The following is a 27,286-nucleotide window of genomic DNA, read 5'->3' as shown; positions in this document are numbered from 1 at the left end:
ATGGCGTGTCAGTGTCATGGCGGCGCCCTTCGAGACGGCGTACACAAATCAACATGAAATCACCGAGTCGGGATGAATAAAAAGTCGTTTTCAGGTCAGCAAAGACACACTAAACACTCGCCTGCACTTGTTTCATCGTCGCACACATTTATTGACGCGTATATGTCGCTCATCGATGCGACAGCAAAAACAAAACAAAAATTCGCCATAAATGCGCGATCAATCGAAAACCTGGGATATGCCGTTATGTTACTAAAATGTTGTGATGGCGAGATGAAGCTTCATGAAGCTCCATGAAGCATTGTAACACTTGAGCCGTTGGTTGGAGTCATGGTTCATTTCTTGACGCTGCATTGCCCACGAAACCACCTGCTGGTCATGTGCATAATCGCAGGCAGCTGGATCTTTACCTCACCTCATACAGTATGTGCTGCGTTGCATTTTTGCCTCTTGTGAATGACGATGTATGACAAAACAGTGTTTGACCAAGTAATTTCCCAACATAAAGTGTCAAATATATTCTCTTTGAACGTATTCTGTGTGTTTAAAATGTTCCTCATCACTGATATGGCAGGTTGTGTCATGTTTTTTTTTATTTACTTTGCGAAAATGGCATGGGCTTAAGAGGACAGAGGATTTTGAGAGTCCTTATTTAGAAAACAGTTTATCATCATTTTTGTGTTAAGTGATTCATTGAAGAGCAAGATTTTTTTAAATTGGGGTACAGTAATTTCTCCTCTCCCAGTGAGGTTTTATTTGACCTTGCTTTCTGTGAACATAATACTTTCCCCATGAATAAAATAAGTGGAAAATGCAGTTTTTAATTTAAAAAAAAAAAAAAAAGGTAATTGATAATAAGCCTCAATGATACTTCCTTGTGCGGTCCCAACTCAGGCGACCGCCCTCAACCGGTGGGCTATTAGACCAGGGTGCCGCGCTAGCGGGCAGCAGCCTCTTTCCAAGGATTCCGAGGAGTGACGCACGGAATCGCTCGCTATGTCCAAACTGCTGTCAGCCTATACAAAGCACACAGTCTTGATCCAAACTGAGCTGACCCCAACTCCATATAAACAACACACACACATTTTGAATGGAGCCTGCATGAGGGGTTTCGATTGCTGTCAAACCTCGCGGCAAACCCCGAAGCGCTTCCCGAATCGGTCACGTGGTACAGCCGGGCAGCGAGGCTTCGGACGTCATCGCTTCCGGGTCCGCCCCTTAATGAAGCAAGCCTTCATACCCGCCTTTCGGAAACGCCCCCTCCGTTACTCGACACGCCTCGAAGACTCGGCACGTCTCCTAACATCACTCCTAAAATTGTCAAACCGCCTGTATATCAAAATAGACGACACTGATACACGAGGTAGTGCCGATGACTGCCAGTCGGGGACCTGGCGGTCATAGTAACTGGGGGGAGGTGGGTCGATGATCCTGAGGCCGGGACCCCGGGCTGGATGACTGCTTGGTGTTGGAGGTAGGGTAGGGTGGGGCGTCTTGCTCTCCTGGGGGTGGAGGGGGGCGGGGCATGTGGGGTAGGAGGGTTGGCAGGGGGGATGGCATTGGGTCCCCGCGACCCCCACCGGGTGGGCGGTTGTCGGGGCGACTCGGTGTGCTACGTGTCCCGTCCGCCGGGCGGCTCTCGGGCGGACCCCTGTTCGGTTCCCGCCCCTCGATTGATTGGGTGGGGTCCTCAGCCGCCGTGGTGCGGCCACAGCAATTTCAGGACACTTGTGTCAGTCTTTGTGCCTGTAAAACGGTGTCAATTCGCTTGCATGTATCCGCAGACACGCACGCCTGACTGCGACAAATAACTCATGAATATGCAAATCGCCCGTGTATCCCCTCACTTATGCTCTCGTCCTGTACACTTTTATAATGTACATAATTAACGCCACCGCACTTCAGTCGTACAGTCGGGTTCACGACCCCGGTCGTGCATGCTTCTTCTCCTGTTCTTGTCCCGTCCTTCCCTCACAGGGTGAAGCGCTACAGCCCCATGCAACACTCATATTTCATGTTTCATCGTTGTAGATAATGTAACGATTGACTTCTCTCATCCTGTTTACAGTTAATGCTTTGTCCTTTTGTCTTTGTTTCTCTCTCCCTTCTAGAAACTTTGTTCTGTTCGACTGATCAAGTCTGATTCTCAATAAACCTCAATTCTCATACCACAGCGGAAGCTTCAAAACTCCACTGTGACGCGGTAAAACTGTTCCGGCATGAAAGGGATGCAGATTTTCCATTCTGCTTGACCTAACAGCCGAACAGGACCCCAAAAAAAATAAAATGAATAAAGCATGCAAACTTTTTTGACCCAGCCCCCGAAAAGAATCGGAATCGAGAATCGTTCGGAACCGGAATCGAACGAAGGAACCGAAATTGCCCAAATTCAAACGATGCCCAACGTTTGCCCTCGTGGACGCCGTCAGCATTTTTGCGCCCTCAGTCTGATTTGTCGGTGAGAAAAGCGACTTCGCTTTTTCTTTGTCTTTTCCTCCCACCGGGCCGACAGCGAAGATGCTGCGGATGATAAAGCTGACGTCATCGGCGGCACGCGCCGCCGAATTCCCGCATCCGCCCCGGCCGTGCCGTTCCGTGTCGGGCGGCGCCGCCCTGCTGGCCTCCAAGCAGGTGAGTTGCGCCGGCCGCCGCTCCTCTTCGCCGCCCGCCGCCTCTCATCTGTGACACCCCCCGCTGCAGTTCAGAGGTCAGAAGAAGGAGCAGAGGCCAAAGGTGAAAGCCAACAAACAGGAAGTGGAGATCAGGCAGACCATGACGGTGGAGGCCCTCGCACGGGCCATGAACAAACAGCCCGGTAAATGCGTCCGTCCGTGTACGCCACAACGATCCACTCCGTTGTCGTCTACGTCTGTGCTACGGCCGTTCCCGCTCGGTTCTCGGGGCTCCCCGCTAACTTTTCCACCACAGCGGCACATCTTCGATATCAGAATTGCTTCGCCCCCGTGAAATGTAGCGCGAACGGAAGCCGCGGGCGCGTCTGCCGTCCGAAGCGCTCTGCGGACGCACAAGGGGAGAACGACACAAGAGTGAAAGAGACGACGCCCGCTCGATGCAACTCTGTCATATCTATATTTCCATATTGGGCTGGGCGATGTGACGTACAATTCATATCACGGTATACATACAATCCCTCCGCGGTAACGGTATATAACGCGATATGAGCTTCAGAGTAAAAATGATCATGGAGAAGCATTTATGAATAGGTTGTTGTTTTGGCAAATAATTGTAGCTTTTTCGGCTGTTCAAACAGATTCAAGTAAGAAGAAAGGAAGAATGACCTCAATGTACACACAGCACCCATATTGAATGGTTGCAGATTTATTCAAAAAGAAGACCTCAGACCCTTTGCTGTGCCACTCCTATATTGGCTGTGTGATCATTCAGTTCTTCCTTTTAATAAGTCTGCCAAAATGTGAGCAATTCCGTTTTTTTGGTCAATCTGTGTGTACGTTGAGGGACAAAATGAACTCCGATGATTTTAGCAAATGGCTGCGATATAACAAAGAATGAGAAACTGAAGGGGTCTGAATACTTTCCGTACCCTCTGTACAATAGCTAATATTGTGTATAGCATCAAAAGCAGATAGAATTCATGAGGAATTTCTTGCTATGCACGTGCCAATCAAACTTTCCTCGGCGTGTTCCAAAAGCGTTGCTGGCGACCGACTCGCGTACTCCGACAAGTCGTCACGGAAACTCGCTGATGATGCGTCGTTCTTTCTTACGTGAAGGAATTCTCGTCCTCCTTCGGTGATAGCAACACTTTCCCAAGCGTCGCTTTTAGCCGCCGTAGAGGCGCTCGGTCGAGCACACCGGCGCCGAGTCCCGGACTTTTTCAAATGGATTGATTTTGTTCCCCTCCCGACCCGTACAACATCGGCAGCCAACGAACGCGAGCGGGCCGATCCACGGACGGCTCTTTTTTTCCTCCGAACCTCCCCGTCGCTCGCCGTGCGGGAGCCCGACACCCGACGGGTTCGGGACGTCGTTAGCCGCCGGCGAGCCGCGGCTCGTACTGTTCCCGACATTCCTTTTTGAGCGGCTCGGCGTAAAATTACGCGGATGCGCTGGTCTTTTTACAAGCTCGGAACTGGCCCAAAAGAGCAAAACAAACAAAACGAAAAAAAAAAAAAACGCTGCCTGGGATCTCCGTGAACGGACGTGAGACAGATGCGATGACGTCACCGGTACGCTTTGTCGCGATTGGTCGGTTAATCCGTACCCTTGTCCAAATGTGTACCTGCTACCCATTTACACCGTTTCTCAGTGGGGCAGAGAGAGTCGAGTTCAGTTCATATTGCAAATCTTGCTTCTTTTCCTGCTGACGTGAATCAGTTGCAGCCTCCCGCAAAAAACAAATCCCATGATATGTGTTTTAATGACCAAAAATAGCTCGCTATAATATTGTATTTTATCAAAACGTGCAGTATTGCCATCATGAAATAGAATTAAACAGTTGGTGAATGCTGCTCCTTGGCCACCCGGGGGCAGTATAAGGAGGAGTCGTTAGGGGCAGTCTTGCCTAGAAGTCGAGAGGGATTCATAATAACATCTCAGCACATCAGTACGGCGCTAATATTAGTCGTGCTTTGCAGAGGATCAAGAATATTAGATATAAGTAGGATTCGATTTTCTGTCTACGTGTTGCTGCCGAGCCGTTTATGTTCAGTCCGCTGCTTAAAGCGCTACGACTTTGATGCTGACGAGGTTAGCGTGAGGCTATTGGGCCGTTTGCGTGTTTGAAACAGACAAGGCGTCATTTGCTTTGTTTCACGCTTCGCTGTAGAGTCGACTTCAAATACATCTGTGCTCGTTTTGTAGCTCTCTTGCAGCTGCGTGTCCGTTGCGCAGTATTGTCATGTTTTGGACGTGTGCGTGTGCGTGTGTGTGTGTGTACACACGTAGATCACGTGTTGGAGGCGCTTCTCAACACGTCGTCGGACGTGTCGTGTCTGGACGCGTCGTCCGTGCTGGAGGAGCGTCGGATCAAGGAGGCGGTGAGGCGCTCGGGGATGAAGTTCCGCTGGGAGAAGCTGAGCGAGACTCCGCGGCGCCAGAACAGAGACGCCGTGCCCGGGTAAACCGCCGGCCGAGAGAGCTCGTCGGATGTGCGGCGCCAAAAGATTCCACGTTTTGGAGTACATCGAAAGGAGATCGTCATTATCTCAGTACAGCGAACCCCGTTTTTTTTCGCAGCTCGCTCGGCGATAGATGAAACATTTCCTTCTGCCCCTCCACACCCTCTAAAATCATTGAAAGTTTCTAGAACTCACTTAAACATCTTCAAATTACACAGGTATATCCATCCATCCATTTTCCATACAGCTTCTCCTCACGTGGGTCGCGGGCGTGCCGCAGCGTATCCCAGTTGTCTACGGGCGAGAGGCGGGGTACACCCTCAACCGGTCGCCGGCCAATCGCAGGCCACACATAAACAAACGACCAGTCGCACTCTGAGTCACACCTACGAGCGATTTCGAGTCTTCTTTCGACCTAGCACGCATGTTTTTGGGATGTGGGAGGGAGGCAGAGTACCCGGAGAAAAGCCACATTAACTCCACACAGGCCAGGCCGGATTTGAACCCGAATCTCGCAGCTGTGCTAACCAGTCGGCCGCTGTGTGTGTGTGTGTGTGTGTGTGTGTATCTGTATGCTCGTGTGCACGCATGTGCAGACCCCCCGCAGAGGCCAGCAAGCTGGTTCGCCGCCCCCCGGTGGTTACCATCATGGGTCACGTGGATCACGGCAAGACCACGCTGTTGGACAGTCTGAGGAAAAGCCAATTGGTCGCCACCGAGGCCGGCGGCATCACGCAGCACATCGGAGCCTTCGGAGGTATTCGTCGACGCCGATCGCCTTCGCCGTGGCCGCGCCGTTCGTCCTTTTGATGTTTTTGCGATGTGGGAGGAAACCGGAGTACCCGGAGAAAAGCAACGCCGGCGAGGCCGGGATTTGAACCCGAGTCCTCAGAACTGTGAGGCGGATGCGCTAGCCGTGCCGCCCACATTAGTTCCTTGGACCGTATGGTTCCCCTTTTTGGGGTCAATGAGCCCCCGTCAAACTAATGTTTTCCGTTTCGCTCTGCCCCAGTCGGAAACAAAGCGAATATCGCTCCTGTTGCCAGCGTCATCGTCCACGGCGGCGTGCCGCAGAGCAGCTTTTGCTGCCGCGCGTTTTCATTTCAGATGCTGAAATGTTTTGGCCGCGCTACTCGCGTTGACGTGTTGATCATTGAAATGTATTGAGGATCGGGTCGGCGGACTGTTTTTGACTCGCAGTGGAGTTGGAGACGGGCGAGAAGATCACGTTCCTGGACACGCCCGGTCACGCCGCCTTCTCGGCCATGCGGGCCCGCGGCGCCCGGGCCACCGACATCATCATCCTGGTGGTGGCCGCCGACGACGGCGTCATGAACCAGACCGTGGAGTCCGTCCGGCACGCCAAGCGGGCGGCAGGTACCCGCCGGGCCGGGGGACGCCGGTGTTAATTTTAATCTGTTAATTTGGGCGTTATTAACCAATCGAAAGGTTCAAATGTTGAACTCTCCCAAACGCTTGAACTGTCTCGGAAGGGTCGTAAAACTACACCTCCTCCTCACTCCGCAGCGGCCGCGCGGCATTATGTCGCTTCGAAAACCGAAAGGCCGGATGCTTTTGTTGTTGTTTTCCCCGACAGCAACAGTGAAACTAGTTAGGTTGCGTCCAATCGGAGTTGGCCTCTTTGGTTAAATGTTTCGCTTCGGTGCTGATGTGTTAGCGTTCGTGTTTAGCATGACCGGGCTGAGCGGTGTCTTTGAGAGGAGGACCGTCGTATTTTAACATTAGCATTTGGGATGCCTGGGCAAGCTGGCATTGTTTTTAGTGTCATGACTGAAAAGTCATTTTGGGAGATGCGGGTTTTAACAAAACAGGCTTACTTAACTTACTCTAGCCTCACTATTTTCACGGGTTATTGTCTCAAAAACATCCAGACTTTCAATCTCGAGGCAACATAATGCCGCACAGCCCCCGCGGAGTGAGTGGTGGCGTTTTACAACACGTCTCAAGACGGTTCAAGTTTTCTGAATTGCTTCGCAATGCGTGCAAGTCACAGACGCCGTGGGGACACGCCAACAGTATCGACTCGCGAAAGGTCGCGAAAGTTGCCCGCGTTCGGACAACGCACGTTCATATTCGCACTTTGGAGCAGAAAGTCACGCTTCCGTAAGAGAAACGTGCCTGCGTTCCAGTTCCGATGATCGTGGCGGTCAACAAGTGCGACAAAGCTCACGCCGAACCCCAAAGGGTCAAACGGGAACTGCTGGCTCACGACGTGGTGTGCGAGGACTTCGGAGGAGACGTTCAGGCCATCCACGTCTCCGCCCTCAAGGTGACGTTTCGCTCCGGTGCGTCGGAAGGGGGGTGACATTTTTTGCTAAAGTTAGTGCAACTTGTTTCGCACCCCCGCGGCGGTCAGGGCGACAACCTGGTGGCGCTGGCCGAGGCCACGGTGGCGCTGGCCGAGATTTTGGAGCTGAAGGCGGAACCCGACGGCGCCGTGGAAGGCCTGGTCATTGAGAGTCGCACCGACAAAGGCAAAGGGTCAGATGGCGTTTTCGAAATCTTTCACTCATTCCCCGCACCCGAAGCGCAGTGCGGGATAAAGATTTGTATTCAACTATTACTGAGGAAAAGTTCTGCTCGAGTGATTAATGGGTATTCATCGTTTCAGCCTTAGAGTATTTGCCCCTTTCTCATATTTGATTTTTGATTTTTGCAGTTTTCCCCACTTGAATGTTTAAGATGATCAAACAAATGTAAATCTCAGACAAAAGTAACCAGCAAGCAAGCGAGCCAGTTTTGGAATGGCGCTTTTTATGAAGGAAAAAGACGAAAAAGGCTTCCCTTGCCTCACTTCAGCTCAGCGCTCTTGACCCAACAAGAAGGAAGAGACTGGGCAAGAACGGCATCCATGACGGCACCCATGACAAGTGTTCCAAGGCGTTAGCTTATTGCAAAAGAATTATTTCCCCAATTACTGGTTATTATCTGACAAAGTGATTATTCTATCAATTAATCAAACAATAGGATATTCGTTTTCCATGGCAGAGTTCCAAGGTGAAAACCTAAAAAATAAACTAAACATCTGAATGAGACTTTTGGGAGAATATTATATGGACTGACGAGATGAAAGTTAAGCTTTTTGGAAGGTGCGTGTCTCGTTCCATCTGTCATAAAGCATTTCAGAAAACGAACATTGTAGCAACGGCCAAAGTCGTGCGATGGTCTGGGGCCGCTTCCTCCTTCGGGACCTGGACGACTTGCCGTGATTGATGGAACCGTGAATTGCGCTCTTTTACAGGAGAATATTCAGCCATCAGATGCTGAAGCTGAAGCGCACTTGGGTTCTGCTGCAGGATAACAATCCAAACCACAGCAGCAAGTCAACTTCTGAATGGCTAAAAAAACAAAATCTTCGATTGCCGAGTGGTGCCCAACCTGTTTTTCGGTTGAGCACGGCGCCATTACATTTTCACTCAGGGCGGGGTCGCTTTTCATATTTTTTTCCCCCCTAATAAAGAAAATCACAATTTAAAAACTTCATTTTATGTTGACTTGGGTTATTTTTGTATGATATTTTCATTTGTTTGATGATCTTAAACTTTAAAGTGGGGAAGCGGCGATAGCATTTTCGAGGAGCAAGCAAAGCCTTTTTCATGGCAATGTAGTTGAAGAAATGGCAACGTAGCGGTTTGGGAGGGATTCCCAAGTCAGCCTTTGTTTGTTTGGCGTGGAAACAGGAAGTCGGGGATGTTGACTTGTGTCTCGTTGCCGTGTCTCGCCCTTCAGTCCCGTGACGACGGCGCTGGTCCAGCGGGGGGCGCTGCGGCGAGGCTGCGTGCTGGTAGCGGGCAAGACGTGGGCCAAGGTGCGCTTCCTTTCGGACGAGCGCGGCCGGGCGGTGGAGGAGGCGGGCCCCGGCGTGGCGGTGGAGGTGGTCGGCTGGAAGGACGCGCCCTCCGCCGGTGACGCCATCCTGGAGGTGGAGTCGGAGGTCAGCGCCGCTCGACCCCTTTTCGACCGCGACAGCCTACGCGTTGCCCGTTTTCCAGAAAACGTCAGAGTAGTACGAAGATAAATTCCTGTTTTTTACAGAAACAAAAGCAGTCATGTTATGAGTAGGGCGGCAGCTTGGGAATATTTTGGGAATTGATTGTTGCATCGGTTGATCGAATCAGCGGATCAAATTGTAGCTAGTTTACTGCAAAATGATTTCCCCAATTACTGTTTATTCTCTGATTAATTGGTTGAATTGGACATTTATTTTGCGTTACTTTATTGAGAATTATTTCCCCAATTACTGTTCTGATTCATTCATTATTCTATTGAATAATCGACCAAAAATGTATTTTGCTTTGGTTTATTGAAAAAATATTTTCCCCTGACTGTTTATTAACTGATGAATTGATTATTATTATTAATTGATGTCACTCTCGTTATGCGAATGAAAGAAAAAAACCCGACTCTTCGCAAGAACAGAGATGCATTTTGTCAGGATGAGAGAATCGTCGTCGTATTTGTCCCAGATGACGTCGTGGACCCCCGCTCGTTTATTTCCACTCCGGCATTCGCGAAGTAAACCCATTCCCCATTATTTGCAGGGGGGAAAAAAATGTTTCACCTCGATCGTATTTTGTCAAAAAGTAGCTCTGCTAGCTTAACGCTAACATTTAATGCGACACGGCATTTGCACGCGATCGTAACGCTTCAAACGACGGCTACTTGAACGCAAACGGTGCGACAACGATATCGCGGCAAGTCGAAGGCGCTCGTGCCAAAGTGCGACACGGCGACAGCGACGACGCCGACGTGCCGCTTTGTGTCAGCAGCAGCGTGCCAGGGAGGTGTCGGCGTGGCGCAGTCACGAGGAGGAGTCGGAGCGGCTGCGGGAGGAGCAGAGCGCCGTGCGGGCCCAGCGGGAGCGGCACCACGCCGCCTACAGGAAGGACAGGGAGGCGCTGGCGCACCTCAGCTGGCGGCAGAGGAAGTCGCTGCTCTACCGCAACAACAAGACGGCGTTCGCCGGCCGGCCCGCCGAGAAGACGGCGGCGCGGCGGACGTCCGCCGGCCTGCCGCTCGTCATCAAAGGTACCGTCGCCTGACCGTGTGACCTGAAAGCTTGCCGTGAGAATTTTTCCTGCAATAAGCCAGGAATTGACCAAATTGTGGAACTCGGATACAGAATGAGTTGTGGAAAATGTAGAGATACAAATGGAATTCGGTCCGGATCTCGAATCGTCCAAATGTGCGAAACGCCATTAATCCGTCCCAGCGTTCCCCACCAAATAAAGCAACAAAGATTGTTGTCATGTTTTTTTTTAAATGAGGAAAAATAGCACTCCGTAATCTGGTTCGTTATCAAAACATTCAACAGTGACATCATTCAAGAGAACTGAGAAGAACTCAACAGTTTTTGTCACGCATCAATTCAAAGCTGCTGCTCCTGGTGTGCCCAACTTGGCCACATGGCGGCAGTTTAACACAGACTGACTGATCTACTACTACACCGAGGATCACGTTTTGTGTGTGCGTGTAAACTGCGCACATTTGAGCGTTTGTTTGTATTTTGGCCGCCAGCTGATGTGGATGGCTCGGTGGAGGCCATCTTGAGCATCTTGGACACGTACGATGCGGACGATCAGTGTCGCCTGGAGGTCATTCACTTCGGCGTCGGCGACGTCTCCGAAAACGACCTCAACATGGCGGAAACGTTTGGAGGTGTGTACCGCTACAGGTTTTATTATTCATTTGACGTTTCAGGCTTGACGCATAATACCAGTACAAAATCAGCAGGTGTTATTTTGGCATTCCACAGTACGATATTCTCGTGGTTGGATGCCTATGACTTTAAAAGGCGGGGCCAGGCTGGCAGAGTGATGATGTGGGACGCAACGGACGGGCGTCGAGACTTAGCACACAACACGCAATAATAAACAAAGACATGAATTGACACAACAAGCACATACAGGCTCACACTCACACGCTGTCCGTATGCAAAAAGAATCACGCCGAAATCCCGTGATTGAGCGAAGATGTGAAATGAGAACAGGACGATTTTTACACAATCTGCGATACGGCAAGAAGTGAACGCGGATACTCGGAGGGGCCGCTGTCCCGTGACCTCACTCGAAGATGTTTTCCCTCAGGCAGCGTGTACGGCTTCAACGTGGCGGCGAGCAAGTCCATCCTGCAGACGGCCTCTCGGCGCAACATCCCCCTCAGGCTGCACGCCGTCATCTACAAAATGGTGGACGAGCTCAAGGCCGAGATCAGCGCCAAGTTGCCGCCGCTGGTCGCTTCCAGCACGCTCGGTAAGTCGCCGGCCGGCCGGCCGCGGCCGTTCCGCTCGCCCCCTGACCGTTTGGCTCCGCCCCCAGGCGAGGCCGCGGTTCTGGCCGTGTTCGACGTGACGGCGGGCAAAAAGAAGACGGCGGTGGCCGGCTGCCGCGTGATCAAAGGTCAGCTGGACCGCAAGATGAAGTTTCGGCTGATTCGCGGTGGAGACAAGCTGTGGGAGGGTAAGTCCTTTCGCAATCGAGAATCCGTTTTGGAAAACACGAAAAAAATAGTCCACAACCAACAAGAGTCCACTTACTCCGGCTGACATTTTGTGGATTACAAAGACGACCTGGATGATTGACAATCTACTCAGACATAAAGAATTTTTTTTTTGTAAATTAAAATGACTTTTTCTGCTATTAGGCTAATGATATATTTTGCTTTGGTGACATCGGAACACAGGTTTCTGTTTAAAACGCTGCAAAATCTAGTTTAGGAACGCCTTTGAATAGCAAAAATAGCGAGTCTGACCGCCGTGAGCTACAATTGCTTTAAAAAAACAAATAAATAAATAACCCCCCAAAAATGACTGAATAAGTAGGGCTATAGTATTTTTCACACACACACAAAAAAAAAAAATCAAAAATCTGCGTGTGAGAATTCTCCGTTAGGCATCGACTTGCGCATATGCGGCTGGTACGGCGGTCTGCCGGCCCCAAGGCATCCATCCCTTTTTCAAATTTAGGACCGTAAATGTTCTGCTTGATGTTACAGGCCAAAATGTGAGTAACGAGTGAGCTTCACAGACTTATGACATTTTGGGGGGAAATGAAGGCAAACCTTCACGGCCATGTTCTCCCTCATAATGCTGCGCGGCCGCCATCTACTGGCCTCTGTTGGCCAAATTGGAGATTTCAAAATTTTCAAAACTTCTCGGTGCAAAAGTTTGAGTAACTCGAGGATCATTTTTATGTGACTCTCAGGCTGCCGGTCTCACACGAACATTGTAGCTGTGCGTCCAAGTAAAGAAAGAAAAGGAAAGGAAAAAACCCACCGATGGATGGATGTATCTTTTTCTCGATATTTGTAATGTTTTTAGAAAGCAGCGCTGTTGCAACAGTTTTGGAAAGCCGAATATTTTTCTATAAAATAGTTTGCATTTTCAGTACTTTTCCAGACCTGCAAATGTCTTCAATCAAATTCCATACTTCAGTTGTTTACCAGCTTGACATTTGGAAATGATTTGATTTGGCTGTGGCATGTAGGCGGCCTGCTGGCGCTGAAGCACCACAAGGACGACGTGAGCGCGGTGGGGTCAGGCATGGAGTGCGGCCTGTCGGTGGACGGCGACGTCGACTTCCTGCCCGGTGATGTCATCCAGTGTTTCCGGGAAGCGGAGGTGTCGCAGGTCACCGCCTGGGACCCTGGATTCTGATCGTTTGTATCAATTAAAAACCAGAAAATCTGTGCAGGAAGTTTCCCCGCTTCACTCCCTCTGGAACTCGTCCTTCAGCCTGGTGACCGCAAAGAGGCGCCGGGCGCGTTGGCTCAGTGTGCCGCCGCACTTGAGCCCGCGAGCCGTCAGTTCCCCTTTCAGACGCTCCAGGCCCAAACGCTCCAAATCGGACGCGCTGGCCGCCGATTCCACCGCGTCGCCGTCATCTCCCACGTCGGTGTGCTGCGGAACACGGGCACACAAAAACACACGATCGTATGCCAAAGCCGCTGACATCGGGGAATCTCATTTGTTTGCGAGAAACGAGACGTGGGCTCAGTCGTTGTCATCGTTTCGAGCAAGGGGTTAATCGGAGCTGCCGCGCGTCCCAGTGTTGATGTGCATCATGCAATGAATAAAGTGAACAGCAGGGGCCGACGTTGCCGCCTTTTTGAGTGACGAGCCGAGTTGCTGCGGCCCTGTCACAGGGTTCCGAACCATTTCCATACTTTGTCCAGACCCTAAAAAAAAAAAAATGTAATTTGTGGCATTCGAGGAGACCCCGGGACGACCCGGGACACGCCGGAGAGACTACGTCCTTCGGCTGCCCTGGGAACGCCTCGGGTTCCCCCCGGAAGAGCTGGATGAAGCGGCCGGGGAGAGGGAAGTCTGGGCGTCCCTGCTAAAGCGACCCGACCTCGGCTAAGCGGTAGAAAATGGATGGATGGATGGATGGAGTGAACCCGTGTGTATCATTGTGATTCTTTCCATGCCATTTTGCGGCCCAAAAATTCCCTCGAGATTATTTTGTGCTCGTTCCCGCATACGACCCACAACTGCCGCCTCCCGCTGGACATGTCAAACGTCTGATCTCGTCGTCAGAGAATATACAACTGCCCATTGTGAATTACGGCAACAATCGTACAAGATCGGACGCGTATACATCAGGTGATTCGTGGACGACGGTTGCCTCCGTTAAGTCCAGCAATCCCCGATAACCGTACAACTCCGAGCGCATGAACCCGCTTGCCGACCCAAACAATTCAAACTACCAATTCATCGTTTCATACGTTCTGTAGTCAAAAGACAAAGGTTTACTGAAACGCTTTCTTTTCCCTTTTAGGACGATATATTTTCCCCCAAAACTATCATGATAAACATTATCGGTGATAAGTATTTTTGTTTTGTTTTAAATCCCACTGAGATAGCGCATGTATTGTTCACATGCATCCTTTTTAAGAACAATTAACTTTAAATTCAAAACAACATTGGCATTGTATATCTTTGATAAATAAAAAATATAAATAAAACAAAGTTTGGAAAAATTGTACTTACACAAATAAACATTTGACACACAGGTATCGAGTCATTAACAGACCAGAGACCCCAAAAATGTCTTAAAACCAGACAAATTATCAGCCGATAGTGTACATATCACCGTTATTTTTATTCATTGTATGAATGTTGTCGTGTTGCATACTGTATAATCGCTGCTGCCTCTAGGCTTTTGAAAAAGCTTTGACCTCGTGAGATCAATTCTAAACAAAATATAAAATAAGGCCCGCCCTCGTGCTGCTGGACTGTCAATCAACTGATGTTTGCTAAACCACTGCCTGAATATTGATAACGTGTGCCGCTGTGGTTATGGCGCAAACGCCGTTCTGCCAGCGGCGCGGCGGGTGTGACGACAATGACAATTTCTCAAGTCCAGAAACTAATTTTAAAAAAACTCCGTGTCCATTGTATGGAACGATAGCCCGCCCTCCTCTGCCTCTGATTGGCGAGCACCAAGACCGGACTCGTACTTTTGATTCACTGTGTGTGTGTGGGCGGGTTTTAAACCACACCGTACTGAATATGCTTCACGCGTCCCTGCTCATTCCTGCGCGTCTCAGACGCGGGACGCACGTCCAACGAGTTCCCTGGATATTACGCAACCGTAACATTATGCTACGTTTAAACGGTAACATTGCGCTTAATTATGGGAAAATGGAAACCCATCCATCCATTTTCTGAGCCGCTTCTCCTCACTAGGGTCGCGGGCGTGCTGGAGCCATCGGGCAGGAGGCGGGGTACACCCTGAACTGGTTGCCAGCCAATCGCAGGGCACACAGGAAACAAACAACCATTTTCACTCACATTCACACCTACGGGCATGCATGTTTTTGGGATGTGGGAGGAAACCGGAGTGCCCGGAGAAAACCCACGCAGGCACGGGGAGAACATGCAAACTCCACACAGGCGGGGGCGGGGATTGAACCCCGGTCCTCAGAACTGTGAGGCTGACGCTCTAACCAGTCGGCCACCGTGCCGCGGAAAATGGAAACCTGCACTGAAAAATGATTTTTTTGGGGAAAACTATTATTTAGCCAGATTGGTCTCTTTGAGAGGAAAAACTTCTTTCAAGAGAGACAGTGAAAACACAAAGTTAGAATTACGTTACAATTTCTAAAGCTCAAAGTTTGGGATAGAACCACCTCCGAGTCATAGCGAGGAATAATTCGTTCAAGCAGCTGAGCTAAAACTAAATCCTATCGAAACCGCTTCCGTTTCTTTCATTTTAGATTGCAAAACATTTACGTTCCTTCAGCGCCACATTCCAGGCTGATTCAATTCAAATGCATTGCACACAAAAGTTGAATAGAAATTGAAAACAAAACAACAACAATCTAAAAGATAACTACAATTGTATTGAATTGAAAAGTTAAATCCAACTGAACTATTGTACTTTAACAAACATACTGTACTCAATAAATACAACGAAGTCACAGTTTGAACATTTAATTCAGCGATTCCGTGGCGTGCCACTAGAGGGAGCCCGTGTAGCACACCGACAACCACTGGTTTCGAGGCAAGACCTGTTTTTGCATGCTGAACTCGGGCTGCAACTAACGATTACTTGGATCGTTGATTCATCTGTCGATTATTTATTGGATTCATCGATGACTTGGAGTAAAATTCCATCCCTTTATTAAAAAACAGGACAGGACTACAAATGGACAGTGCAGAAAATGCACAAAGACAAACTGATTATGATTCAGTTCCTGGTTTGGTCTCTCAGGAAATTGGCAAAATATTGATGATTGTTTTCCAAAGTAAAAGCAGATGTTTGCAAATGTCTTATTTGGATTCAACACAAAGATAATCAGTCTGCAAACATGGAGGACTACACAAGTCAGAATATTTTCTGTTGACAGGCTGAAATTACAACAATTTGGACAATCTGAAGTTCAACAAAACCATTCATCGATGATACAAAATAGTTGATTCATTTGATGATCAATTTCTTGTCGATGAATGGATCACTTGAGTTCTTACTTGCAGGCCAGGTGAGCAGCTGGATGCCACGCCCCTCTCCTTCTCGGGGGGCGCGGTCTTCTCCACTTGCACTTCCGGCCGGGGGGGCGTCCTAAGCACAAAACGCCGGCTTGCTGACTAGAAAAACAAACAAGGAAGACGAGCCGCCGTCCAACCTGTTGCTTGTCGCAGGCTCCGCCTCCTGTCCCATCACGGCAGCGTGACACGACGGCTCGTCCGCAGACGCTTCGTCGTCGTCGTCGTCGTCATCTGAGCTCAGATTGTCGACGCCTGTCCTGTTGCCATGACGACAGACGAACGTCGTCATGATTATCGGATCACTTTGCGACGGCGTGCGACCTGGCGTTAGCGCTCACCAAAAACACGTCCCCGCCGTCTTCTGCTTCTTGATTGGAGGCTGGCAGCGGGCGGGACCGGGTCTCTTCGGGGCCGTCACCTGAGAACTGGATGCCGCCTGAAGACCTGGACAGACCACGACACGCGCGAGATATCGTTAGGGTCACCATCTTCACTGTCGTTTCTAGACTTCACCCCAATCTGATATGCTTGATCGCGTCGGCCTATAATTTGCATTTCATGCAAATTTTGCCACCGGCTGTAACGTCTTAATTCGCCGATCGATCAATGACGTCACAGATCAAATCAACATTTAGGAATACCTACCACTTAGCCAGTTTTAGGAACGCGAAGGCCCCGGTTTATCCAGCTTGGGTGTCTCAGTCTGAACACCACGGCTGGCCCTACCCAAAAGGCGGAATAGGCGAGTGCTAAGGGTCCCATGGGACCATATTAATATTAATTATTATACCTTTAATATACTGTTCTTAGATGTGAACTAGTTATTGATAATAGCACTGCTGATACAGATTCATTCCAATACCTTTCCCCAGTTTTTTTCTTAAATATGTCTGTTCTCTTTTCTGATAAGTTCAGATAAATTAACTATTTTATTGTAGGTGACGTGTTTATGCTCACCATCTTCATCTGTACCCTGTAAAAGAGTTTTTTTCTAAGGGGAGAAATCACCTTGCAGCAAAGATACGTCAAAAACCTTTGTTGCTCAATTAAAAATGCTAAAATGAATCCATTTTACATCACATCATTGGATACTTAAGTTAACAAAATTCCATTGATTAAGGACAAAAACTATTCCAATTTTCTTAGCCCTGTGTGAAAAAGTAACCCTAAAAACTAGTTGGGCATCCTCAGCAGCAATAACTGAAACCACGCGTTTTCTCATCTCTGGAGATATTTTGGCCCAGTCTTCCTTGGCAACACTGGAGGGTTTTCGAGCACGAACCTCCTTTTTAAGGTTACGCCACTGCATTTCAATCGGATTCAAGTCTGCACACTCCAAAACCTTCCTTTTGGTTTGTTTAAGCCATTCAGAAGTTGGCTTGCTGGTGTGTTTTGGATGACTATCCTGCTTCAGTGCGCTTCAGCTTGAGGTCACAGACTGATGGCTGAACATTCTTGGATGCCATTATTGCCCAGTCTCTTCCTTATTGTTGAGTCATGAAAACTGACTTTAAATGAAGCAAGGGAGGTCTGCAGTTCTTTAGTTGTCCTGGGTTCCTTTGTGACCTGGATGAGTCATCGCTGCTCTTGGGGTAATTTGTGTAGGCTGGCCACTCCTGGGAAGGTTCAACACGTTTTCTCCATTTGGGGATAACGGCTCTTGCCGTGGTTCGCTGGAGTCCTAAAACTTTAGAAATGGCTTTGTAAGCCTTTTCAGACTGACGTCAATTACTTTTTTTTCCTCGTCTGTTCTTGAACTTCTTTGGATCGTGGCATTTTGCTGCAACTTTTTGAGATCTTCATTTTGTCAAACAGGTCCTCCTATTTAAGTGATTTGCTGATTGAAAAGGTCTGGGAGTTATCAGGTTTGGGTGGAGTGAGCCCAAAAAATTTATTTGGCCACATGCAGCCAATTCATGACTTAACAAGGGGGGAGGCCATTACTTTTTCCACAGACCCATTGGAATGGGTTTTTTTTTTTCTCTCTAACAAATAAAATCATTTAAAAAGAGCAGTTTATGTTAACTTGGATTTTTTTTGGGTCTCATTTACATTTGTTTGATGATCTTAAACAAGGAGAGGAAACTATGCAAACTAAGAATTTTAGAAGGGTGAAAATATTTCTTCACAACACAATGCTGTGAAGATGTCTTTTTCACAAAGACCCGTGGGGGAACGCACAGAACCTACTGAAAGCCTTTTGACGACTGAGAGCATGAAAGTTTTGAGAGCCTGACATTTTTTTGGGCATTGCTGCTTTCACCTCTTCGCGCCACCTGTACAGTCAAACCTTCCTGCAATACCGTGAGCTTTCCCAGAATACCCCAATAATTATCGTAACGTGAGAGAAATACCGCGATGAAACCGAACTGTGAGATATAGCAAACATTTGAGTGCACTGAACAGGGCAAGTTCAGGTTTACCACAGGCAAGCGAACATTTCCGACAAGTGCCCTAAAAAGTTAACTGCGAGCCCATGACGATGCTCAAACAATAGATCATGCAGCCCTAGTGTATTCACACCAGGAAGTACGGTTCTGATTGATTTAAAACATAATACAAAAATAATACTGTTAAGATATACTTTCAGTACATTTGAAAAAAGTAAATGACCACCGAACCGTGGCTGCTTGCTACTCCCTAATCGGAGAGCTCCAAGTTGCGTTGCCCAGTAAGAGTTCCTTATGTTAGCTAGATCGAAAGCACCCTCGTCTTTGGAGGCCAAGAGTGCTTTGTATTTAATTCGTTTCCTTTCCTATTCCGCCATAAACATTGCGATGGATATTTTTCTAACATTTTAAATGGTACGTAATTTCATGCTATTAGGAAAATAGCACTTTGTTGCATAAAAATGTAAGAAGATGACGTAAAGAAATGAGCCGTCTTCATTCGAGTAATTACTACCCGTGCTGTAATATTTGCGTTGGACGTGTGCCTTTAAGGAGTGAGCGACGTCAGGAGCTAGTTGGTCTGCGTGTGAGGATCTGGCCGTGAGTTGTGGCCTACCGCAGCTCCTTGAGAGTTCTCATTTTGTATTTGGGTTAGGATGCGTTTGTGTGACCTTTGAGCACGGAGTCTTCGAGCCTCTCGGCCAAGCGGTGGCACTGCTGCTGGTAGGCGGGGTCGCTGAACTGATGTTTGGGTTCTGCCATTTTCCTCTGCAGACGCTCAGAGCGCCGCTGCTCTTTCTCTGCCTCCCGATCCGCTTGCTGCTTCAGCCACTCGCCCATCCTGAAGGGATAAACAGACGGCTCAAATAAGACACGGTCAGCGGCTTTTCTGGGAAGCGTGAGGACAATTGAAACGTTGAGGGGACTTAGAATTGGAAGGGAGATTACCGAGTAAATATGTTTTTGTCCAGTTACACAACGGGGCGATGTGACCTTTGCTCTCTGGTGTGGGTTCACCTTAGTCGATTCAACCCTATAGTCCCCCTTTTTGGGGTCAATGACCCCAAACCAAACTAATGTTTCCCATAAGTCCCAATGTGAGAACATGGTCATGGCTGCATCTGATTTAATTTTGATCAGCACAGTAGCAACGAGATCAAATTGCCCCAAAATGACAGTCTTTCAAATTGCAAATATGCAAAAACAATTTCCTTTTTGGGGGACGTTTTTGTGCGCTTACAAAAAAATCTAGTCAAAAAAACTACTACTAACCAACATATCTTCCGGACCCTTTGGTTTTGTCTGCTACTCGAGGAAGCCCTTCTCCAATTAGCTGACAAGTTTCAGTTAAAAAGAATGAAAGGGGGCAGCTGAAGCGCCCGGGAGCATTTCGGGGTATCAGTGTCTTGCTCAAGGACACCGCAGCCGTGAGTCCGGGCGATGTTGGCGGATGGCAGGCGATGATCTTAACCGTTGGGCCACGGCTGCCCACAGTGTACAGTTAAACAACGAGGCAACGCGACCTCAACGCTCTGGTGCGGGGTCACCTTATTCTACCATATGCTCCTCTCCTTTGGGGTCAATGACCTCAAACCAAACATGTTTCCCTCTGTGAGAACATAGTCATGGTGGCGTACGATTAACTTCAGATAAAAGTCGGGTATGTTCGTGTAGTTGGGTGTGGGTAGGGCTTGGCTATTTGTCAAAAAAAATATATATTTTTTTTTAAAAATCAAATAAAAAAATTTTTTTCATGGTCATACGATTTGTATGATGGGAAATTTATCACGATCTTGATCGTATGATCGCACAGCTCGAGGTGTGTGCGTGGGGGAGCTTTCAACTGGGACTTCTTTTAACCGAGATTCCGACTCACTCTTTCTCATGGTTGACGTCTCGTAGACGCCGTCCGCTCAGATCTCGGCAGGCCTCGCGATTGGTCGTCTTCTCGATTTGAGCACCGAGAGCTCGCAGCATCGAGCCGAACCCTGAAAAGACCAGAGAGATCATCGAAGGCGGTCCCCGTGACGCGGCTTCCCGTTAGTTTCCCCTTTCTGAGAATAATTCACCTCCTTTGCCTCCAAGGAGGCGGGGCACCAGCCGATAGACTGCGCCCCCCTGCAGGCGCTCGTCGAGGCGGCACAATCGAGCGTCTCTGCTAATGTAGAAGTCAAGTGGCGATGCAGCCTGAAAGTCATGTGATCAATATGAGACCATGTTCACCATCATCTTTGAACACATTTGTCTGTTTAGGGCAAATACGTTATTCAAGCCGTTTCATTACTTATTAACATTTTACCAAATATTAACACCTGTGTGTGTAGCATGCTTTATCATTAGTATTTGGCATGGGTGACAGGGAAGTCTGGGCGTCCCTGCTGAAGCTACTGCCCCCCGCGACCCGACCTCGGATAAGCGGTGGAAAATGGATGGATGCAATTTGTTTCAACTTTAGTTAATTTGTTTTCGGAAACGTAAATTTGTTTCAACTTTAGTTCATTTTTATTTTCGGAAACGTAAATTTGTTTCAACTTTAGTTCATTTTTATTTTCGGAAACGTAAATTTGTTTCACTTTAGTTCATTTGTTTTCGGAAACGTAAATTTGTTTCAATTTTAGTTCATTTGTTTTCGGAAATGTAATCGTGTCTCACAATTTGTTATATGGTATTGACGATCCCAGCCACCGTAGTTAGTAACTGCTTTTAAAGAGAATAAACCGTTCGCGTGAATGAACTGCACACAAGAAGAGGTTATTTGTAAGCTTTCACTAAAGTCCAAACATTAAATAGGCTGGAAGTAAACAAAACGAACTTATTTTATTTCGTTTAAAAATGAAGTGTTGGTCACCAAGACTTGATTTCAACAACATGTCAGCTCGCCATTAATTTAGCACACCAGCTTAACAGTTGTCAATATCGCTCGAATTCCACGTTAAAACTCACCCATTGTTGGACGAACCGCTGCAGAACATCTCGAACCGAAGAACCTTGTGGAAAAACACAATTGGAGAACCGCAAGCGGCCCGGGGCGCAAACAAACACCTCCGTGCCACTGTCCATCTTCGTCTCCATCTCCGTGTACTCGATGCTAGGCTAGCTCGTTAGCTTTACGTCACTCGTCACCAGCTTCCTGTTCCGGTGTAATACCGCCACCTATATTTCAGGTCTATATCGCCACCTAGCGACCAACCCCCGTCCTGACGACATCCGGCCCATTTTTGTTGCTTTATTGCTGAAGTGGTCAATTCCACCCAACAAGCTGAACATAGAGATGAACAAAAAAATTGCTATCTTTATGAATAGTGCCACGAAATATCTACATATTTAAGGAATCACTAACTGGGAACAAATACATGATGAACTAAGGACAAAAAACGAAAAAGACACAGAATGGCAGCTATGCCTCGGTCAGACCGCCCCCTGCAGGCCAGCTGTGGCTACACCAGTAGCTTACCACAACTAGGTATGACTGTGGAGTGAAACTGTAAAGCGTCTTTGAGTGTCTAGAAAAGCGCTATCATTATCATTATATTAGCATCATCCATCCATCCATCCATTTTCTGAGCCGCTTCTCCTCACGGGTCGCGGGCGTGCTGGAGCCTATCCCAGCTATCATCGGGCAGGAGGCGGGGTACACCCTGAACCGGTCGCCAGCCAATCGCAGGGCACAAAGAAACAAACAATCATCCGCACTTACATTCACATCTACGGCCAATTTAGAGTTGTCAATTAACCTACCATGCATGTTTTTGGGATGTGGGAGGAAACCGGAGTGCCCGGAGAAAAGCCACACACACACCATGAATATTATTCATATTAATTATAATCATGGCGGCACGGTGAATGACTGCTTAGCACCTCCGCCTCACAGTTCTGAGGACCCGGATTCAAATCCGGCCTCGCCTATGTGGAGTTTGCATGTTCTCCCCGTGCCTGCGTGGGTTTTCTCCGGGTACTCCGGTTTCCTCCCACATCCAAAAAACAAGAAGAGAAAGAAGAAGAAAGGTGGCAGTGAAGTGGCTTGACTGCGGGAAATACAAAATAGGTTTATGGCGAAAAATACTGGACAAAAACGAGAGGAAGAGCCTGGGGGTGGAATACGGGCGATACCTCGGCCGGATCCGGGTGCTCGGAGGCGAGCATCGATCTTCGATAGTCCAAGACCAAGACCGAGTTGGCGGGGAGGCTCAAGTGTGCTGCGAATGGGTCAGGGTGGGAAGATTGGCGCAATGACAGCAGCGATGACATGCGTGTTGAGTGTGACAGCGGAGGGAGTGGCTACGAAAAAGCAAAGGATGAATTCAAGGAACATGCAAACAACGTGATGGTGGAGAGGGAATTGGAAGGAATTAAAAGCGGTTGAATGACGAGAAAGCACTTTTTTCTGGCAGTCCAGTTCAACTAACTTCCATCCGGAGATATTAAAATGGCCAGATCGTTAAGGGACGGGAACTTACTGATTATTTGTAAAGATGAGGAGCAAAGGGAAAAAGCGTGCAGGATGAAGGAGGTAGGAAAGTAGAAGGTCACGAGTGTGAGTTGGGGTTAAGTGGAATAAGGGCTGATTTGGGAGGAATGGAGGAAATTCAATCCCATTTGAGAGGAGGCACAGAGGTTGCAAATATCGAGGGATGGGGTGAGAATGAATAGGAAGAAGAAGAGCGAGGAGCGACTTCACTTGGCTACATGTTGTACAATGTGGAGGAATATGTGCCCAAACCAGGCAGGTGTCGTTTTCACTGTCAGACATTTGGTCATACGGCAGTGACGTGGGAAGGGAAGAAAAGGTGCGATCACGAGGATGCGCAGTGCCACAAGGATTGTAATCGCGGAGGGAATCGCAGCCTGGCGTACTCGAGGAAAAGGAAAATAGAGAGTTATGCGTGGGCAGCAAGTCAAATGGGACTACGAACTCGCACAACCCTGACGTAAACCTCTTCTGACCTCAAATCCTGAGCAGGTACCATTTCCTCAAGCTACAGAACTATTTATACCCTTAGAAAGCATACTAATATAGCCAATAAATCTAGCACCAAACCCAAAATAGCTTAAAGACTGTGAAGAGGCATCACCGACCACAATCACATCACCGACTTCTGCGTTAACCATCCACGAACAGGATGTGAGGCGCATCTTCAAACAGATTAACAAAGCGGCAGGCCCGGACCATGTGTCCCCATCCTGCCTCAAAGTCTGCGCGGACCAGCTCACTCCAGTCTTCTCACAGATCTTCAATAGATCTCTGGAACTGTGCGAAGTACCATCCTGTTTCAAATGCTCCACCATCATTCCAGTCCCCAGGAAACCTGCAATCTCTGGTCTAAATGACTACAGGCCTGTCGCCTTGACATGTGCGGTCATGAAGTCCTTTGAACGTCTCGTGCTGGACCACCTCAAGAGCATCACAGGTCCCCCGCCGGACCCCCTGCAGTTTGCCTACCGAGCGAACAGGTCTGCGGATGATGCGGTCAACGTGGGACCGCACTTCATCCTAGAACACCTCGACAGTGCAGGGAGCTACGCGAGGATCCTGTTCGTGGACTTCAGCTCAGCGTTCAACACCATCATCCCCGAACTCCTTTCCTCCAAGCTTCTCCAGCTCAGCGTCTCACCTGCCATCTGCCAGTGGATTCACAGCTTGCTGACAGGCAGGACATAGGAGGTGAGGCTGGGGGAGGCCACCTCATCCACACGCAGGATCAGCACTGGGGCGCCCCAAGGTTGTGTCCTCTCTCCGCTGCTCTTCTCTCTCTACACGAACGACTGCACCTCAGCGGAGCCGGCTGTCAAACTCCTGAAGTTTGCAGATGACACCGCTGTCGTCGGCCTCATCGACGACGGTGACGAGCCCGCATATCGACAGGAAGGGGAGCGGCCGGAGCTGCGGTGCGGCCGACTCAACCTGGAGCTGAACACGCTCAAAGATGATCGTGGACTTCAGGAGGCATCCTTCGCCACAGCCGCCCCTCACGCTGTCCGGCTGCCTTGTGTCAACCGTCGAGACCTTCGAGTTCCTGGGAATTACAATCTCTCAGGACCTGAAGTGGGCGACCGACATCGACTCCGTCCTCAAAAAGGCCCAGCAGAGGATGTACTTCCTGCGGCTTCTGAGAAAGCACGGCCTGCCACCGGAGCCGCTGAGGCGTTCGACACAGCGGTCATCGAATCAGTCCTGTGTTCTCCCATCACAGTCTGGTTTGGTGCTGCCACAAAAAAGGACAAACTCCGACTACGACGGACAATCAAAACTGCTGAAAGGATTGTCGGTACCCCCCTAGCCACCCTTGAGGACTTGCACGCTGCTAAAACAAGAACTAAGACAAGAGCGTGCAAAATCCTCTCAGGACCCTCCGCATCCCGGTCACCGGCTCTTCCGGCTCCTTCCCTCAGGTAGGCGCTACCGATCAATGCAAACTAGAACTAGCAGACATTCCAACAGCTTCTTCCCTCTTGCCATCAACTTCTTGAACATCTAACCTACAATTCCATTGCAACATGCTGGCAATTTCTTTGGTCTGAGTTTGTTGTCACATTTCTGTTGGGCCAATTATATATTATTTGTGCACTCACCGCAGTTGTCTCACCACGCTCCACTATTTGCATATCTGTTGTTGACCAATAGCCAGAGTAGCATCTGCACCACTGAGGAGTATCTGCAACATTTGCACAATCAACATTGTCCCAGATGATCGCGCTACTCGTCACTTGAAACCGCATCCACTCCTTGAAGTCTCGGTGGCATTTGCACAGTGGTCATTGCACCGAACTATTGCAATATTAGTCATTCGAACTGCTCTAAGTGCTAGAGGACTCTGCATCTTTTTGCACAATTGTCCAAAAAAATAAAAGGAAATATACCGGCATTACCAGATAACTAGCAACCCTTTATTGCTCAGTGACTGTTTTTATGTCTCCAAAGTGTTCTCTGTCAATTGACCGTCTGTTGTCGTACTAGAGCGGCTCCAACTACCGGAGACAAATTCCTTGTGTGTTTTTTGGACATACTTGGCAAATAAAGATGATTCTGTTTCTGATTCTGATCTTGGCGGCAATCTTCCATTTTATCTTCTTGGTTATCAAACCTTGCGTGGAGTGCTTGAATTGCTGTCAATATCTCCCCTGTGGAAGGTCCCGTTTTAGACTGCTTTTTAGGTCGTTCTTTAGTCGGAGTCGCCAGCTGAGAATCAATTTTATCCAAGGAACGTTTTCCTTCACTGCAAGCCACCAACATGTCACACACCATGCTATAAAAATGCTCTTGCTGAGACCTTCCATCTTCCTTCGACTCTCTTTAATCCTTAGCTGTTTTTTTCTTATCACCTGGCATGGTCAGAATCCAAAGTCAAATATTTAGCAGGGGTAAAGTACTTGAACAAAAAATAACTTTGAAGAAGTTTCCACACAAGATTAGACAAGCATTATTATGAAATAAAAAGCTTTAATAATCGCATTAGAGACTGAGAATGAATTATATGTAGGTGTACGGATATACATTTATTTTAAATATGTGTGCTTGTTTTCATGTGCTTGATAACTCAACGTTAGCCGTTAGCTTGAAGAAACGGCTGCTATCCCCGCGAGGACGTCAGGACACTCGTGATTACGTTCAAGGCGTAGTACGCCGTTCCTTGCGCAAACGAATCACTCATCGTCCTTAGCGGATCACAAACGAAGAAGTTCAACGACCGAATCACTCTTCAGTTCTTCAGTTCCTCAGTACACCAGTTCACTGAACGAATCACTCAGTTCAATTAAGTCCCTCCCCCGCCTGCACACGCTGCCTGACGCTGGCTACTCATTGGTCATTCGCCGAAGTGAGTGACAACCCTGGCGAACCCCAAATCACATGGCACTACGTTGCATGAAGTCCCGCCCCCGCCTGCACGCTGGCTGCTCATTGGTCATTCGCCGAAGATTCAGAAGTGAGTGAGCGAACGCTTCAGCAGTTCCGTGTCCGCTCCCGGCGGCGGCCAAGGTAAAAGAAGGAATCATTTCAGAAACTGATTCGGCTCAGTTCGTTCACTAAAAGACTCCTACTTCTGAAAGAAACGTTCGCGAACGTAACACTAACAAGAAGAAGGAGATGGCGGCAATGAGGAAGGTCGTCACTCTCGGCCGCCGCGCGCCGGTCACCCTCCGGAATTCCTTCTGCTCCTGCTCCGGGACCTCGTCGGACGGCGACAAGCCAAAGTCAGGCTTCGCCGCCGCCTTTAGCGCTCAGTCGGAGCTCCGTCGCCGCGAAGCCTCGGTCGGTGGTTCGTCGTCGTCGAGCCGCGAAGAGGACGCCACGTTCCCTGCTCTCCTCCGCCACAGCCCGCTCGTCCAGATGGGCCCCGGCGGAGACAAGACTGTGGTCGGGAGGATCTTCCACGTCGTCCGCGACGACCTGTACGTCGACTTCGGAGCCAAGTTCCACGCCGTGTGTCGGCGTCCGGCGGATGGGGAGAAGCTGCAGCGGGGCACCAGGGTCCGCCTGAGGCTGCACGACGCCGAGCTCACCGGACGCTTCCTGGGGGCCGACACCGACGTCACCCTGCTGGAGGCCCACGCCACCCTGCTCGGAGCCCTGGACGCCGGAAGAGACGGGCCGAGCCGCTCCGGAGTTCAATGACTTTTCGTTCCCGATGGCGTATGTAATACTTTTGTACAAATAAAAACAAAATGATAAATTCCAACCACTACGTGTCATGCACACATTAGCGTAGGAGTTAGCATGAACGAGACTAGTTATATTGATAGTGTGCAAACTAACATTTTCGTTTGAGACGAAACTATGGCGTTATCTT

The 27,286-nt window shown here is 48.9% G+C and overlaps 3 protein-coding genes across 6 annotated transcripts; 2 read left to right on the top strand and 1 right to left on the bottom strand.

Moving 5' to 3' along the window:
- Positions 1-16,368, top strand: mtif2 (mitochondrial translational initiation factor 2). Of its 4 annotated transcripts, none has more exons than XM_061679391.1 (14): positions 1-94; positions 2,513-2,631; positions 2,701-2,815; positions 4,927-5,098; positions 5,696-5,856; positions 6,300-6,476; positions 7,250-7,389; positions 7,477-7,601; positions 8,850-9,054; positions 9,890-10,148; positions 10,638-10,778; positions 11,207-11,371; positions 11,438-11,578; positions 12,605-16,368. In XM_061679391.1, exons 1-14 carry the CDS (start codon positions 73-75, stop codon positions 12,772-12,774), a joined length of 2,112 nt encoding a protein of 703 aa, XP_061535375.1. In that variant the 5' UTR covers positions 1-72; the 3' UTR covers positions 12,775-16,368. The 4 variants fall into 4 exon arrangements, with proteins under 4 accessions (XP_061535375.1, XP_061535377.1, XP_061535378.1 ...); XM_061679392.1 differs by having other exon boundaries at positions 4-94; positions 2,112-2,631; XM_061679393.1 differs by lacking the exon at positions 10,638-10,778.
- Positions 10,777-21,619, bottom strand: sde2 (SDE2 telomere maintenance homolog (S. pombe)). The gene is made up of 8 exons (XM_061679395.1): positions 21,444-21,619; positions 20,570-20,687; positions 20,377-20,488; positions 19,172-19,341; positions 16,449-16,554; positions 16,248-16,367; positions 16,093-16,183; positions 10,777-13,017 (listed from the first exon to the last, which is right to left on the bottom strand). The coding sequence occupies exons 1-8, from the start codon at positions 21,570-21,572 to the stop codon at positions 12,826-12,828; spliced, it is 1,038 nt and encodes a 345-aa protein (XP_061535379.1). The 5' UTR covers positions 21,573-21,619; the 3' UTR covers positions 10,777-12,825.
- Positions 21,620-26,425: 4,806 nt separating this feature from the next.
- mrps28 (mitochondrial ribosomal protein S28) lies at positions 26,426-27,175 on the top strand. The gene has a single exon (XM_061680082.1). The coding sequence runs from the start codon at positions 26,584-26,586 to the stop codon at positions 27,109-27,111; it is 528 nt and encodes a 175-aa protein (XP_061536066.1). The 5' UTR covers positions 26,426-26,583; the 3' UTR covers positions 27,112-27,175.
- The last annotated feature ends 111 nt before the right edge of the window (positions 27,176-27,286 follow it).

The sequence above is a fragment of the Phycodurus eques genome, chromosome 6 (assembly GCF_024500275.1).
Source record: "Phycodurus eques isolate BA_2022a chromosome 6, UOR_Pequ_1.1, whole genome shotgun sequence".
Classification (NCBI taxonomy): Eukaryota; Metazoa; Chordata; class Actinopteri; order Syngnathiformes; family Syngnathidae; genus Phycodurus; species Phycodurus eques.
The sequence above is the reverse complement of the archived record's forward strand: the minus strand, read 5'-3'. Positions and strand labels throughout refer to the sequence as shown.